The sequence below is a fragment of the Lithobates pipiens genome, unplaced genomic scaffold, assembly GCF_037356315.1.
Source record: "Lithobates pipiens isolate NorthernLeopardFrog02 unplaced genomic scaffold, aLitPip1_a1.2 Scaffold_27, whole genome shotgun sequence".
Taxonomy (NCBI): Eukaryota; Metazoa; Chordata; class Amphibia; order Anura; family Ranidae; genus Lithobates; species Lithobates pipiens.
In genome coordinates, this window is record NW_027507788.1 from 96,845,856 (window position 1) to 96,863,391 (window position 17,536).

General features: G+C 40.4%; 1 protein-coding gene across 1 annotated transcript in view; it reads left to right on the plus strand.

Annotated features, from left to right (window-relative positions):
• LOC143934018 (cell adhesion molecule CEACAM1-like) overlaps positions 1-6,886 on the plus strand; it is a 155,549-nt gene extending 148,663 nt beyond the window's left edge. Inside the window, exon 9 of the mRNA XM_077457252.1 lies at positions 1,448-6,886. Coding sequence (XP_077313378.1) covers positions 1,448-1,531 — 84 coding nt within the window. The 3' untranslated portion in view covers positions 1,532-6,886. The remainder of the gene's footprint in view (positions 1-1,447) is intronic.
• The last annotated feature ends 10,650 nt before the right edge of the window (positions 6,887-17,536 follow it).

Here is a 17,536-nt window from a genome sequence, read left to right on the forward strand (position 1 = left end):
ACTTGCTTATGTGTTTTACGTCAAAAAAGGACAGTTCGTTTGTGAGTAGGCAGGTACATTTCCTAAATACAATGTCAAATTGACCAATGACACCAAGACATAATAATGGTTTTTAAAGACGAGAGGTTATAGGACCACATGGACAGTTGCTGAGGCTGTACCTAGTGTATCCAAACCGACAAGATTTATAGAGGGTTTATGGACTATCTCGGTACTTAACAAAGGTCAATCAAAAATAAAGAAAAATTTAGAAGAAGAAGCCGGTAGAGGAATTTTGTCAAGCCACCTCTCAACATAAACCTTACGGGGAAACCCGATAGTTATTGTTTGGTTGCGGTGAATGCTTTTAATATTGTTATTGTTTATATGCTCTGTATAATTTTTGATTGTCACTAAAAATTATTTTTATATAACTTTTTATTTTTATTTTTGATTGACCTTTGTTAAAGCACCAAGTCCATAAACCCTCTAATAAATCTTGTAGGTTTTGATACACTAGGTACAGCCTCAGCAACTTTCCATGTGGTCCTATAACCTCTTGTCTTTAAAAACTATTGATCAGGATGATGGTACTTGTATGTATGTTTTTTTTTTTAAACTAATATTTATCTGAGGCCTGAAACTCACATTATTGCAAGATTATAATGGTGTTGTAATTAATATTATTCATGAGATCACGAGAAATAATAAAGAAATCAATTTGTGAGAACTCTGTGTGAATATGAGCAGCAAAACAACTTCATTCTTCTAGCATTCTAAATAAGAAGCGAATGCGCTGCATTTAACTATTTAAAAAATTGCAGCGTGACGTATGTGCTATCTCCTTAACGAACGCTAGTTTTACCAGACCAATCGCTTCGTCTCGTAATTTATTCTGAGCATGCGTGGCACTTTGTGCGTCGGAATTGTGTACACGTGATCGGAATTTACGCAAATGGATTTTGTTGTCGGAAAATTTGAGAACCAGATCTCAAATTTTGTGCAACGGAAATTTCGATGGAAACTGTCCAATGGAGCCTACACACGGTCGGAATTTCTGACAAAAGGCTCACATTTTCCGTAGGAAAATCGGACTGTATGTATGGGGCATTAGATTCATTCATCCCCTCAGATTTTGCATACTTAATTTTATAGTTTGATAATTGTGAAATCATACTTCAATTTTAACACTTATTACAATTATTTGAAAAAAAAAGTGCAATTTGGGTCTTTCTTCCTTTTTTTTGGTGGTAAAATTTTCCTGTTAAAAGAGCTAAAAGAGATTCATCCGTTTTCACAAACAATTCTTTTGCATATTTATACGGTATGTGTGTGTAAGTTAAATATTTTGATAATAATTAAAAATGTAAGCTCATTAAAACTACTGTATAGATGATCTATACATATATATAATGATAGGTCTTTAGATCAACTGTATATTGAAAGCTGTCTCTGTCTTTTCTTTCAGCCCCCTCCTGATGTGCTGTATGCCAATAGAGCCGACCTAGCGCGCCCTCAGGAGACCGTGTATTCCGACCTAAGACTAAACTGATCTTGGCCACCTTGACAGGAAGACACAAACAAATTGTGCTGCATTTCCAGTTAGTGTCCCTCAACTCTCCATCATCATAATTTGGGATGATGTCACCTTTTGTGCCACTATGATGGATTTACGAGGTCAATGGAATGCTTACAGGAAGTGTCCTCAACTAGGATCTGAAATCTTGGCTTAACTTCAGTTCTGAATTCATGCTCAATTTCCAAGTCAATATAAGTAGACCACAGAGGTGTTGACGGAACTGAGATGTGAAGCCAAACTGTAGATACAAATAACCGGTATGGACTATGAACTGTTACTGGTCAACTTGTGTATCTGAAATCATGTTTACCGTTCAGTAATTCATTAACAAAATTTTAACAGTTTTCTTTTATAATTTTTTTTGAACTGAAACCAATTTTGGAGCCAGTCATACTTTTGCCTGCAGTAAAATGCTTTCTGTTTACCACTTAAAATGCATTTCAAATCCAATTTAGATTAAAGTGTTTTTTTTTATGTTGATTTTCTTTTTACAATAGAATGTAGTATTTTTGCACAATAAGAACCTTTTCACTGGGACAGTGGGGGCGGTAGCAGCGCTTTACCGCTAGTGGGGCACTTTTAACCCCACAGTAGCTTTCAAAACGCTTTTAAGGCAGCGCTCATTAATTTCAATGGGCAGGGACGGTGAATACACTGCTCCCACACCGCCCCCAAAGATGCTGCTTGCAGGACTTTTTTTCCTATCCAGCAAGTGCACCGCCCCAGTGTAAAAGCACTTGACTTTCACACTGGGGAGTACTGAGAGTTGCATTTCAGGTGCTTTACAGCTGCTATTTTTAGCGCAAAAATGCCATAAATCCTCCCCAGTGTGAAAGGGGTCTAAAGAGTTTCTAAACCAAAAAACATGTAATATATTGTAGCTTACCACTCCTTGGATGTAGTGGCTGCATTAGTTTTCTTTTTGTTTTCAGGTCCTTTATTTTTTACCTGGTAATCCTGTAGATAACATACACTATATTACCCAAAGTTTTTAGACACCTGCCTTACACGCACATGACCTTTAATGACATTCCAGTCTTATTCTGTACGGTTCAGTATTGAGTTGACCCACCCTTTGCTGCTATAACAGCTTCAACTCTTCTGGGAAGACTGTCCACAAGGTTTAGGAGGGTGCCTATGGGAATGTTTGACCATTCTTCCAGAAGCGCATTTGTCAGGTCAGGCACTGAAGTGGACGAGAAGACCTGGCTCGCAGCCTCTGCTCTAATTCACTCTGTGCAGGCCAGCCAAGTTCCTCCACTCCAAACTCGCTCATCCATGCCTTTATGGACCTTTGCTTTGTGCATTGGTGCGCAGTCATGTTGGAACAGGAAGGGGTCATCCCCACATTGTTCCCTTCACGTTGGGAGCATGAAATTGTCCAAAATGTCTTGGTATGCTGACACCTTTAGAGTTCCCTTAACTGGAACTAAAGGGCCAAGCTCAACCCATAAAAGGCAACCCCACACCATAATCCCCTTGAAAGCACCTTCCATGGATCTTCCATAAAGACATGGATGAGTGTGTTTGGGGTGGAGGAACTTGACTGGCCTGCACAGAGTCCTGACATCAACCTGATAGAACACCTTTGGGATGAATTAGAGTGGAGGCTGTGAGCCAGGCCTTCTCATCCTCACAATTCACTTCTGGAAGAATGGTCAAACATTCACATAGACACACTCCTAAAACCTTGTGGATGGCTATCCCAGAAGAGTTAAAGCTGTTATAGCTGCAAATGGTAGACCAACTCCATATTGAACTTTACACAGACATGAACTTTAATGGCATCCCAGTCTTAGTCCGTAAAGGTAGGCCTCCCAATACTTTTTGTAATCTAGTGTATTTCCTATCCTGGGTTGGCTATGACCTCTCCTCCACTGTATCTACGGAGAGTGCTATGGTTGCCACCCATGCTGGACTTCAACATGACTGCCTTTGTTAATTTCTGGTACATTATAGTCTAACTCCAACTACTTTTTCTTTTTTTTAAGCATTGAGTAATAGCGTGGAGAAGAATTAAAATGTGTAGATAATAGATAATACCCCAGGGTAGCAAAACAAAAGGTATAGAAAACAGCATGACATATAGATGTTACAATACAAAGCAGCTTAACAAATACAGGGTCATATTTGCTGTTATTTTGAAAATAGGCAAAGTAAGGGAAAGGAGAGGAAGGGAAGGGGTTGGATGGCGTGGGATGGAACCGAGGAGAGAGTAGTAATGTAGGTCCCTGAGGATTGGTATAAATTGTTAAGAAATGTTGCTAATAATTACAGGTTACGTTGTCAACTTGTTTGAATTTAACATTTGTTTTGAACAAAGTTGAACTACTGAATTTATTTATGTTTAGTTCAGCGATTCCATATTTTATAACAGTTTTTTCAATTTGCTTTGTTTGCGATAATGTATTTTTCTAATTTCATACAATAAGTTCCTTTTTCCTTCTATTCATGTGTGTACAGGGGCTTAGAGTGGTAAGTCCGTGCAGTTAATAAAAGTGCTAACAATTGCAATACCAGTGATGTAAATGTTCTGTAAATTACCAACACTTGATATCTCAAAATTGGTGCCTAAAACGTGACACAACTGTGTGCCACCTCTTTGCTCTGGGCATGGACAGTGGCAGACGCGGACCGGAAGTGACATGCAGAAGTAAGGTTTTGTTTTGTATTGAAGCGCATTTAACCACTTCCCGACCAGCGCACGACGATGTACGTCGACAGAATGGCACGGGCAGGCATATTGGCGTACAGGTACGTCCAATATTCGATGCCGCCCTGCCATCGGGAGCGCGCCGCCGGCAGCGCGCTCCCGCGCTGGTCGGGACCCCCGTGAGTCCGGTCACGGGACCCGCGGACTCGATCGCCGCGGGCATCCCCGCGATCGTCTCACGGAGCGGCCGAATAGAGCAAATGCTGTGTAAACAACATTTGTCTATTCTGCCTAGCAACTAGTGACGCTGATCTCTGCTCCATGTGATTGGAGCAGAGATCAGTGTACACTAAATGAAAGCCCAACCCCCCCACAGTTAGTAACACTCCCCTAGGAACATTTAACCCCTACACTGCCACCCACTGGTTAACCCTTTCACTGCCAGTGTCATTTACACAGGAATCACTGCATTTATATAGCAGTGATTACTGTATAAATGACAATGGTCCCAAAAATGTGTCAAAAATGTCTGATGGGTCCCCCACAATGTCGCAGTCGCAATAAAAATCGCTGATCGCCGCCATTACTAGTAAAAAAAAAAATAATAAAAAATTATTAATAAAAATGCTATAAAACTATCCCTATTTTGTAAACGCTATAACTTTTGCGCAAACCAATCAATAATCGCTTATTGCGATTTTTTTTACCAAAAATATATAGAAGAATACGTATCGGCCTAAACTGAGGGAAAAAAATGTTTTTTTATATATTTTTGGGGGATATTTATTATAACAAAAAGTAAAAAATAATGCGTTTTTTTTCAAAATTGTCGCTCTATTTTTGTTTATAGCGCAAAAAATAAAAACCGCAGGGGTGATCAAATACCACCAAAAGAAAGCTCTATTTGTGGGAAAAAAGGACGTTAATTTTGTTTGGGAGCCACGTCGCACGACCGCGCAATTGTCAGTTAAAGCGACGCAGTGCCGAATCGCAAAAAGTGGTCTGGTCTTTGACCAGCAAATTGGTCCGGTCTGAAAGTGGTTAAAGATTGTGACAGAAGCGATCCCACACTCCAATTGAGTGCTTCCGTCAGTATACCGCTTCCTAAGTCTGAATATAGATATCAGATATTCCAACCGCTCACAAGCACAAAACAAGATGACACTTGCTTAGCTGCTCAACATGGACCGATTTATTAGAACCAAAACGACAAGTATTTATAATACAGTAAAAGACTAAAACCTAACCTAATTAGCATGAGCTAATTATCTAATCATTGACCCAGACTAGTTGTCTGCGAGATAAGACTTTTCAGGGTAAGACTTTGTCTCCTATCTCACTGACTGACTATTCAATACCCATTACCATAAACATAAACACAGCGTTAATTAGCACAATCAAAAATGTGTGGAATACTCTTTCAAGCCAGACTAGACTCATTTACACAACAGACAGGTGGCTGGAGTTGATGACATTAGCATCTAACAGTTTGTGTCCCAACAGTGTGATTCAGTCTATTGCTAATATGGCAAATACATATCCAGAGCCTGTGTGCCTTGGGAGGGACATGGATCTGAATCCAAGTAACAACACCTCAGGGGTCCCCAGGCATACAGCTCACAAACAGCACCTTTCCCCCAAATGCCAGGGCCCATAATCGCAAGGCAAGAGGCTCACATTCTGTCCCCTCCAACAGCATTTGCATTTTTGCTTTTAATACATTTTTATATTAACAATATACTGTACCATAGGAGGCTTTCTGGTATTTTACCCACATAGGGGTAACTTGTTCTTTGAGGGTAGAGATTGCACTGAACTTGATCGGTCACTATTTGTAGATAGGAGGTCAAGAAGGCAGGTAAGAAGGATTTCCTTCTAAAGATTTGTGGCTTTTTGGGAGGGTGGTGGGCCCTGTTGGGGGGTCTGGACAGCTACCGTGGGGTGTGGCCTGATCGTCACTTCTGTATGTGATCGAGAAAAGTGGGTGTAAAGGAGCCCCTGGTAGATGTAAATATTAAAACGTTTTATTAAGAGTACAGATGATAAGATAAAGCCAATGCGTTTCAGGGGACAAAGGTATCGTCTTTCTTCTGGGATGCTAATGATAGTTATTGGGAAAGGATCCTGGTTAGGTCGGCCTGTGACAAACAGATCAGATCGACGATTGTCTGAATGCTGGCTGTAGCTTCAGAGGCAGAATTACACACACTGTTCTCGATCATATATGGGCAAGGCATTATTGCAGCACGAATAAAATAAAAGGGTGCCGCATTCCCCCTATCACTGGAACCCTCAGGGAGCTTGAACGGAGAGCCCCCTAAAGGCATAGAGGAGGAGGTGATTACCATCTTAATCTGGGAGGGTTACTATATACAGGCCACATATCATCAAACTGGAGGGGAGAGTTCTATGATCACAGAGGTGGCACACGGTGTGTGAAGTTTAAGGCACCAATTTTTAGATCTCAGAGATACATTTTGGTTAATTTACGGAACGACATTTACATTACCGTTATTATGAATGTTAGCACTTTTTTGAACTGCACGGACTTACCGCTCTTATCGGACTGAAATCTTTGTGATATAGTTGTATGATATTGTATGGGTCGTTATTTCAGGATAATGAATTGTGCACATTAAAGTGGATGTAAACCCAGTTTATGAAATTTGACCAGGGCACATATATCTGTAGTGTTTTATTATCTCTCTCCCAAGCCCTGAGTCCCATGTGTCTTTGCTGTTTCTTTTCTATGTTATCAGCATGTAAACGTCTGACAAGTTCTCAGAGACAGGGGCTAAAAGCAACCTGAATTTTGTGTTGTGGGAGGTTGCCATAAATAGATTAGCAGAGAGCTTGTCTTGTCACAGCACAGTTCTGGAAATATCTTCATTCTACCTACAGTGGTGTGAAAAAGTGTTTGCCCCCTTCCTCATTTCCTGTTCCTTTGCATGTTTGTCACACTTAAGTGTTTCGGAACATCAAACCAATTTAAACAATAGTCAAGGACAACACAAGTAAACACAAAATGCAATTTGTAAATGAAGGTGTTTATTATTAAAGGTGAAAAAAAATCCAAACCATCATGGCCCTGTGTGAAAAAGTGATTGCCCCCTAAACCTAATAACTGCTTGGACCACCCTTAGCAGCAACAACTGCAACCAAGCGTTTGCGATAACGTGCAATGAGGCTTTTACAGCGTCCTGGAGGAATTTTGGCCCACTCATCTTTGCAGAATTGTCCTAATTCAGTTACATTAGAGGGTTTTCGAGCATGAACGGCCTTTTTAAGGTCATACCACAACATCTCAATAGGATTCAGGTGAGGACTTTGGCTAGGCCACTCCAAAGTCTTCATTTTGTTTTTCTTCAGCCATTCGGTGGTGGACTTGCTGGTGTGTTTAGGATCATTGTCCTGCTGCAGAACCCAAGTTCGTTTCAGCTTGAGTACACGAACAGATGGTCGGACATTCTCCTTCAGGATCTCTTGGTAGACAGCAGAATTCATAGTTCCTTTTATCACGGCAAGTCTTCCAGGTCCTGAAGCAGCAAAACAGCCCCAGACCATCACACTACCACCACCATATTTTACTGTTGGTATAATGTTCTTTTTATGAAATGCAGTGTTCCTTCTACGCCAGATATACTTGGACACACACCTTCCAAAGAGTTCCACTTTTGTCTCATCGGTCCACAGAATGTTGTTCCAAAAGTCTTGGGGATCATCAAGATGTGTTGTGGAGAAATTGAGACGAGCTTTGATGTTCTTTTTGCTCAGCAGTGGTTTTCTCCTTGGAACTCTGCCATGCAGGTCATTTTTTCCCAGTCTTTTCCTGATGGTGGAGGCATGAACGCTGACCTTAACTGAGGCAAGTGAGGCCTGCAGTTCCTTGGACGTTGTTGTGGGGTCTTTTGTGACCTCTTGGATGAGTCATCGCTGCGCTCTTGGGGTAATTTTGGGCGGCCGGCCACTCCTGGGAAGGTTCACCACTGTTCCATGTCTTCGCCATTTGTGGATAATGGCTCTCACTGTGGTTCGCTGGATTCCCAAAGCTTTGGAAATGGCTTTATAACCCTTTCCAGACTGATAGATCTCAATTACTTTCTTTCTCAATTGTTCCTGAATTTCTTTGGGTCTCGGCATGATGTGTAGCTTTTAAGGATCTTCTGGTGGACCTTACTGTGTCAAGCAGCTCCTATTTAAGTGATGCCTTGATTGTGAACAGGTGTGGCAATAATCAGGCCTGGGTGTGGCTAGAGAAATTGAACTCAGGTGTGGACAACCACAGTTATAGTATGTTTTAACAAGGGGGGCAATCACTTTTTCACACAGGGCCATGATGGTTTGGATTTTTTTTCACCTTTAATAATAAACACCTTCATTTACAAATTGCATTTTGTGTTTACTTGTGTTGTCCTTGACTATTGTTTAAATTGGTTTGATGTTCCGAAACACTTAAGTGTGACAAACATGCAAAGGAACAGGAAATGAGGAAGGGGGCAAACACTTTTTCACACCACTGTATGTGAAGGGGGGGGGAGAGGTGGGGTTGGGGGGTGTGCCTTTCCTCCAATCAGTTGTCTCCCAGTGTAAGCCAAGATTACACTCCCACAGCTGAATGAGGAAGCAAAAACTCTAACCCAGTGTAAGAATTCTAAAGAATATAGAAAGTGAAAGACAGCAGATATGCATGTCAAACTTATGTAGGGAGATTTGTTTTATTTCTGTTTATCATCTGAGGCGGTTCACTTTATTGGGTATATGTGAGGGTTTACATACACTTTAAGGATCATGGACACATATCACCTTGGAGTATTGTAATTTTTATTTTTTTATTTTTATTTGTATATAGGCATTGGAGCACTTAATTTTAGAAGTGCAGCATCAAACACATCCCTTATTTAAACCTATGTTTTGTGTGGGAACACACACTGATGCTAGCAACTGCTTCGCACATATTTAATGTTGGATTAAAAGGCACACACGTGTAGGAATTTACTACTACCCTGTTTCCCCGAAAATAAGACCTAGCGTGATTGTCGGTGATGGCTGCAATATAAGCCCTACCCCCCAAATAAGCCCTACCCCGTTTCCCCAAAAATAAGCCCTACCCTGAAAATAAGACCTACACTGACTTTAACTAGGGCTTATTTGGGGGGCAGGGCTTATATTGCAGCCATCAACAATCATGCTAGGTCTTATTTTCGGGGAAACAGGGTAGTACTGGTAGAGCAAAAGTAACACTTTGTATATAGAGGAGCCATTGCCACCGGGACAGGAAGGGTCAGCCGGCAGAAAAAAAACGTTGTTACCCTTCCTCGCTCTCCTAATAATAACTATGGGGATTTCCTGAATGGCAGTGAGTAGAAATCTCCCCAATTAGGGCACAGAAAGCAATACAGTCTTGACATAGACTACAACCCTTCCACACACTATCAAACATTGAATACAATTTAATCTGTACCTGGTAATGTCCATTCAAAACTGTCTTTGTTGGCTTGGACATACATTTTTTGGTTCCACAATCTTTACTTGCAACTTTTGAACCAGTACTTTGCCAAAGTGAGTCATCTTACCATTACATTTTTATGTAGCACCGATGCCGATACTACTTGTATTATCCTGCTCACATTTTTCACACCATTTGATCACCTAATATACTACATAGATCATCTAATGTACTATCTCTAAAGCCCAACTTAAAAGCTAAAAGGGGACCTTAACCACTTTCATACTGGGAATTTTCACCCCCTTCCTGCCCAGGTCAATTTTCAGCTTTCAGAGCTGTCAAACTGAATGACAAGTACACGGTCATGCAATGCTGTACCTATATGACATTTTATACATTTTTTTAGACAATTAAAAACAAACTTTTTTTTTATATATATTTATTTTTTCAAAATTTTAGATTGTTGTTGTTTGTTTAGCAAAAAATAAAACCCAATGATGATTAAGTAGCACAAAAGAAAGCTCTGTTTTGCAAATAAGTAATTGTTTTTCTTCACTGATGTGGCTGCATTGATCATCAGGGTACTGATGATCAGTGTAAACAATGTGCTAACAGGCTTACTTGTTACCAGCTAATAACCGGCAAGTCTGTTTACATGTGATCAGCTGTGATTGGCAACAGTTGATCACATGATGAAGGGCCACCGTGATTGGCCCTTTACCCTGATATGTGAGGACAGTCACATAGCACTCCCGATGCACGCCGCAGGGAGCAGATTCTGGCAGGAAGTGGAAGTCTATAAATGCCCTCCCAGAAATGGATGAATTCACTATAGGGTGGTTGGGAACTGGTTAAAGTGGAACTGAACTCAAAAAGTTAAGATGTGTTATGTTCTAGTGACAATTTAGAAATTTTATTTGGGACTAAGCAGTACCCTGAAAAATGTACATTTTGCCTGGAATTCTTCCTAAAAAATCGCATTGCACTTCCTGGCATGCGAGTGTGCCTTGGCTCATAGCTACAGAAGGTGTGACAATTTAATTCCTGGAATGCCCGCAGCATAGCACTATGGTGTTAAGCCATACAGCCATTTAAACTGAAGCATATTCTGACATGTTATAACTTGCACTCGCCTGGTTTGCAGACCAGTTGTCTTTACGGAGGAGTAGAAAAAGTGGACTAACAACAAATTTTGCATTGAAAAATAAGCAAAAGTGAAACTTTAGCTCTGTTACAACAGGCTTATAGAGAACATTTCATGAAGAAATCAAATGTTTTTGAATAGCATAGGCAGTTTAAGAAGGGGTGGGAAGATGACGCAAGAGGTGGGCAGCCAAAAACGCAAAGGACAGATGGAAATATGGGCAGAGTGTGAACCCTTTTATGCTCAGATTGAATGATGGCAGAAGACTTGAACATGAACAATGAAACAGTGTGGCAGATTCTAACAGTAAATCTTCTAACAGAGAATTTGGGAATGAGAACGATTTCTGAAAAGATGGAGCCTTTGACAGAAGAACAGAAAGAACAGAGCAGAAAGAACATCATCTTCAAATTTCCTCTGATCTTTAAATGAATACAGATTTAAAAAATGTTTGGGATTAAAGGAATTAAATTGTCACACCTTGTATATCTTCAGTGTGCGATCATCTAAGGCTGCTAATTCTCAGGAGATTTGGAGTGAGATTTGCTGATATGACTACTGTGCTACCCACTGTTCTCCTTGATGGAGGCTCTAACATTAAGAAACAATACCCTGCCTCTACCAAGATGGCCTCCTCTACACAGAGACACAGTTTTGAACAAGGCATAGTAAGACAATGATGGGGGGGGGGAGCTGCAGGGAGGCCACGGGCAATGCTGGTGACTAGTTGACTAGTCCTTTGCCTCTGTTGGCCATTTTTTTTTTTTAGCACCGCTTCCAGAATTTGTTTTTAGGCCCAAATTATCCCTTAACCCGAGTCTTTGTCGTTATTCTACTTGTACCATTATTACAGCAAAATTGATCAATAAAATATTTTTATAATTGTATTAATTCTAGCCCCAATAATACTATCATGCTGAAATCTGGATATGCAAAGAAAACACTGTGCCATAACACAATATATCTGTACATCAATGACAAACATGTGCCAAATCTAGTGCGGTAGAAACTGCAGACAGGGAAAATGTTCTCATGGTACAATAGGAACCTCCTGTTCTGTATTATGAAAATTATATCTGTGACTTCCTCATGTTGCAGCACAAACAGAACTTTGTCATAGCAAATTACATAGTGTGCGTTATTGAACTTTGTAGTATCGGATGATCTCATCAATCCTTACCCATTATCAATATTATATAAGTGTAATTATTTCCATGTATTCATATCCTAAGCCAGGCAGAGAATGCCGGTTAGATACCTTCACCGATCACTGTGACTGTGTTATAGTTTACTAAGATATATTTTTGTGCCTTTGTGCTAAAATAATAATGTGCTTTAGTGTTTTTACTATTAAAGTGTATCTATGGTCAAAATGTGAAATACAATATGGAAATGTATATATGATTTAAATAATTTTTTAGCCTACTCCTATGAATCTGAAAAACGTATCTTTTGAAGACCGCCACACATTTACTTCCTTTGAATTCTGTAACACGTATTCATACATATCACAGAGCCTGCCTTCTGAACTACATACAGTATGTTCTGAGAGGTGGAGTTTCAGGAGGCGGAGTCAGTACAGGATTCACTGCTTGGGACCATGGGATAGGTAGTCCTTAGAAATGGATGAGACTCTGCAAAGCATTTTGGGAATATAGGAAGTTATGGAAAGAGACGACCAGCAGACAGGCATCACTCACAACATGAAAGGTGATTTTTCAAGCAGCTTATATTGGTTTGTCAAATATAACTATTATTTGTATTATTACAATGCTGATGTTATAAAATTAAAGTGTTTGCTGGGACCATATATTTTCGTTTAATTCTACTAATCTGCATTCACTGGAAGGGAGAATTTACTGTGCTGTGTAAATATAACAACCTTTAACACAAGCAATCCGACAGAACTGAGTGCTAAAGTCCAACAGTAAAATGTTATTTCCCTGACCTGGAGCATGCAAGAGCACTGGGAATTTCCAAATGCTTTGATGAGTTTCACGTGTAGGCAAAGGATGTTGACGGGCGTTGGGAGCCCAAATTCGCCTAATGCAACTTGGCTGAACGCTATTCAGGGGAACTATGCTTTTAAAGGAAACCTATCCCAGGACAAATTTACAATGAGTAACAGTAGGCTTGTGCCTATTTATAACAGAAATAAAAAGGCAGCTCTGCCTATTAAGCCTTGTTCACATTATTGTAGCAGGATTGCTTGATTTTCCTGTGATTCTGCATGTTGCATTGTGCCCGCCTATTCACGTGAAGGGGCTGCCCTATGGGCATTTGTCTTCCGAAAAAAAGCTCCTGTTTCTTTTTTGGTAACAATCTTAATGGGATTTTAATAGCGTGGTTTATGGCAATTGTGGCAGAATCACATCGTGCTTGGGGGGCCACTGAAGAATGATGTCACTCAAACACCTGGCGCTTCGAGCTGTGATTGCCAGGCAATTTGGAATCGTGGTGATTCTGCCCACAATTCTAAATCATGAAGTATGGCTGGAGCCCTATAGTTGCTGCCCATCCACGGTGGCTCCATGAGTGTTGCCTCAATTGGCCTAATTGTTGGCATGGCCCTGGTTAATGACCACTGTCAGTATAGATTCTAACTTTCTTGGTGTTTACAACCCAACAGGGACACAGACAGGAAAGGCAGAAGATTTTTTCATAAAATGCAATTGGGTTAAAAAATTGTTGGCATGCAGCTTTCCCCCTTCCCGAGCCGCCCGATCACAAATCTCAATTCAGCAATGTGCATGAGAGACAAGACTCTCTCAGCTCTCTCTCAGCTCATTGGCTCAGATACAGCAGCGGGAGCCATTGACTCCTGCTTCTATCAATCATAGCCATTGACGAGGGAACAGGGGATGGGGCTGGGTCTTATGAGCACACAGAGCGGGGCTCGGGAGCTAGCACACACGAGTGCAAACGGCTTGCTATGGAGGGCACTCGGTGGGGGGCAGGAGTGCTGGTGGGGGGACCTGAGAATAGGAGGATCGGAGCTGCTTTGTGCAAAACCATTGCACAGACTAGGTAAGTATGACATGATTGCTATTTTAACACATATAAAAAAAACACCAGAGACTTTATGATCACTTTAAAGCCGACCTTCACTCAATAGATTCACTAGACATCTTTGCACCCCTCCAAAACCTATCCCTCCACAATAAAAAAAAAACAACTTTTTTTTTTCTTATTCACAGTTCAGCCCACCGTATGGCTGCTATTCTTGCCTAGGTGATAATGACATCTTCTCTTCTCTGAAGACTCCAGGGGATTTGCATATCACATACCCCAGGATGCTTCAGGTTCCATAAAGATGCTGGATGAGGGCAGATCTGGCAGCTTGTCATCAAGGGTCCATTTTTGTGAACCAGTTCAGGAAGAGACATCCAGCTCCCAATGGGAGGAGCGGAACCTGGGCTGCGGCCACATTGCATGCATCATAGAAGGACAGCGGTGGATTTTATGGGTGGGTGAGTATATGAATTGCACGTAATGGTGAAATAATTAAGAGCGGAAAAATTAAGGGGGGATGTGAAGTTTCTCCTTAAGTAATTAAACAGAAGTATAAAGCAGCAAACTGGACAGCTGCCAACCCTTGCATGTTGGCTCCATTCATAGCACTCCTCCAACCTCTGGGAAAGGAACCGCACAGTGGTTGGATTTGCAGTAAGAATGGTTCCAACATACAGCAACAGAGTCTGTTGCTGTCAGTACTAAAATGCTGCATACTCACAGGTGATTGTATGGCACTTGCAGGATGCAATACACAAAGACCGACAGCGCCTGGCACAGGAGGAGGCTGGTAGGCAGTGAGCAGAAAAGAACTAGCAGCAAGGTTCATCACATTAGTGAGAAGTCCCTATACTGTCCCCTTGCCTCTCGAGTCTCTCCCTAACGTAAGGAACGCTCTGCTATGCAGGTCACATATCCCTGGATGCTTCAGGTTCCATAAAGCCAACAAAGAAGGGTGGACCTGGAAGCTTGTCATCAGAGGGAATCCGCTCCCAGTAAGATGCTGTTGCAGAACCAAGGCTATAGCAGCGATGTGCAGCATGGAAGTGAGAATGTAGGTTATTTTTTTTTTTTTTCTAGAACTCCTACTTCTCCTTTAAAAACAGGGGATTTGTGTAATAATGAATAATTAATTTGGATCTTCTGTAGTTTATTCTTGACCAGTCATTTTTTTTGTTTCTCTACAATGCTGTAGTTACTTTTGTTTTAGCCAATTTTATTATTACAGATGTATCATTAATTATTTTTGTGATTATTTTGTATGCTATTTAATAAGGCAATACTGCTAAGTGAAGTAATATCTACCAGCCAACCACATGTCACTTTATCAGTCAAAATAGTAAAAGATCATTGATGATTGCTTGCAGTGGCTTACTGTTTTTTTTACCTTTATTGTATTAATATAAAAGTTTTAAGAAATATCTTAATATAAAATGTAAATATACATTGCACTATGCACTCAAAGAAGGGTATTTTAGTTAATGCTGCAGACTTTTTTAATTCAGGGAATTTTTTGTAGATTATGATTATTGTTTTTGTTTTTTTTAATCAAATAATTTGTATTATATATTATTATTTAGGTTTAGAAATAACCGCTGATGAATAAATGTGTGTGTATATATATATTGGTTGTATACAGCTTGTTTGGTTGTCTTGAAAATTAAATAGAAAAAAAAGTATTTGAAGACATTGTCCTTCATTTTACACTTTTCCAAACCTGACAGCATGTTCCAAGTCACTAGGCGCAAGTATGTAAATTAGGAAAGTCAGAGATCCTTTTCTGCATGCCTGTTCTGACTAAAGCTTGCAAATCAGCATGAGAGCCAGGAAACTAGCATTTGCAATAATTTAATAAATAATAATACAAATTTGCAATAGCTTTCATGTTTCCCTTGGAAAAGTTTCCTTTAGGTAATGTTGCCTGTAAAACTTGGGCAACAGTGCTCTCTAGTGTACAGGTGAGGAATTACAGCAACCTTTCCAAAATGACATTGAACCTATTGAACTATTCCATGTGCATAAATCTGAATATAATTTTTGTGCCTTTTTCTCCTGCACAGAAATACATCATGTAAGTAAGATGGGTATTTCTAGAGAACAGATAAATGCAATGGTTAAGTGCTTGGAACTTCCTTTCAGACCACACATCTTAGAAAATTATCATTGCAGAATCTTATCTGAAACAGGAAATTCTAAAGTTCAAATATATATTTTTGTGCTGCTCAATTTGCTTTTAAGATCACAAGGTTGGTCTACTGATGTACTAATAAAGATTAAGATGCCACTCACCAGTTGCATCGGTTCCGGACTTTCTGCTGCCTTGCGTGCGGTGCACAGCAATGCTTCCTCCAGATCAGATCAAAGCCCCCCAAATGTTAATATCCAGTTATTTTGTTCATTTAGGAATGCATCTAGCTTTTTTTTCATTAAAGTTTACAGGGTTGGTCTATTCCACATTTTCAAGCCTTTCCATACATGGAGGTTAAATCTCTTTTCCCGCATGTGTAAAAAGTCCCCGTTATCCTCTGCAATTACCTGAAAGCGAGTTACTCTACACCAAGTTTACGATTTGGACCACTTACAGTATCTCACAAAAGTGAGTGCACCTTTTTATATTTTTGTAAATATTTTATTCTATCTTTTCATGTGACAACACTAAAGAAATGACACTTTGCTACAATGTAAAGTAGTGAGTGTACAGCTTGTATAACAGTGTAAATTTTCTGTCTCCTCAAAATAACTCAACACACAGCCATTAATGTCTAAACCGCTGGCAACAAAAGTGAGTAAAAATTATGCCCAAAGTGTCAATATTTTGTTTGGTCGCCATTATTTTTCAGCACTGCCTTAACCCTCTTGGACATGGAGTTCACCAGAGCTTCATGGGTTGCCACTGGAGTCCTCCATGATAACATCACAGAGCTGGTGGATGTTGGAGACCTTGCTCTCTTCCGCCTTCCAATTGGGGATGCCCCACAGATGCTCAATAGGGTTTAGGTCTGGACACATGCCTGGCCAGTCCATCACCTTTACCCTCAGCTTCTTTAGCAAGGCAGTGGTCATCTTGGAGGTGTGTTTGGGGTCATTATGTTGGAATACTGCCCTGCGGCCCAGTCTCTGATGGAAAGGGATCATGCTCTGCTTCATTATGTCACAGTATATATTAGCATTCATGGTTCCCTCAATGAACTGTAGCTCCCCAGTGCCGGCAGCACTCATGCAGCCCCAGACCATGACACTCCCACCACCATGCTTGACTGTAGGCAAGACACACTTGTCTTTGTACTCTTCACCTGGTCACCATTATTTTCCATCACTGTCTTAACCCTCTTGGGCATGGAGATCACCAGAGCTTCACAGGCTGCCACTGGAGTCCTTTTCCACTCCTCCATGATGACATCACAGAGCTGGTGGATGAGACCTTGCACTCCTCCACCTTCTGTTTGAGGATGCCCCACAGCTCAATAGGGTTTAGATCTGGAGACATTTTGTTATTTTGAGGGGACAGCACATTTTACACTGTTATACAAGCTGTACACTTACTACTTTACATTGTAGCAAAGTGTCATTTCTTCAGTGTTGTCACATGAAAAGAATAAAATAGTTACAAAAATGTGAGGGGTGTACTCACTTTTGTGAGATACTGTATGCATTTATACATGGTGATCATATCCTCCCTTATTTGTCTCTTTTAAAGAGAGAATAAATTCAGTTTAGCAAATT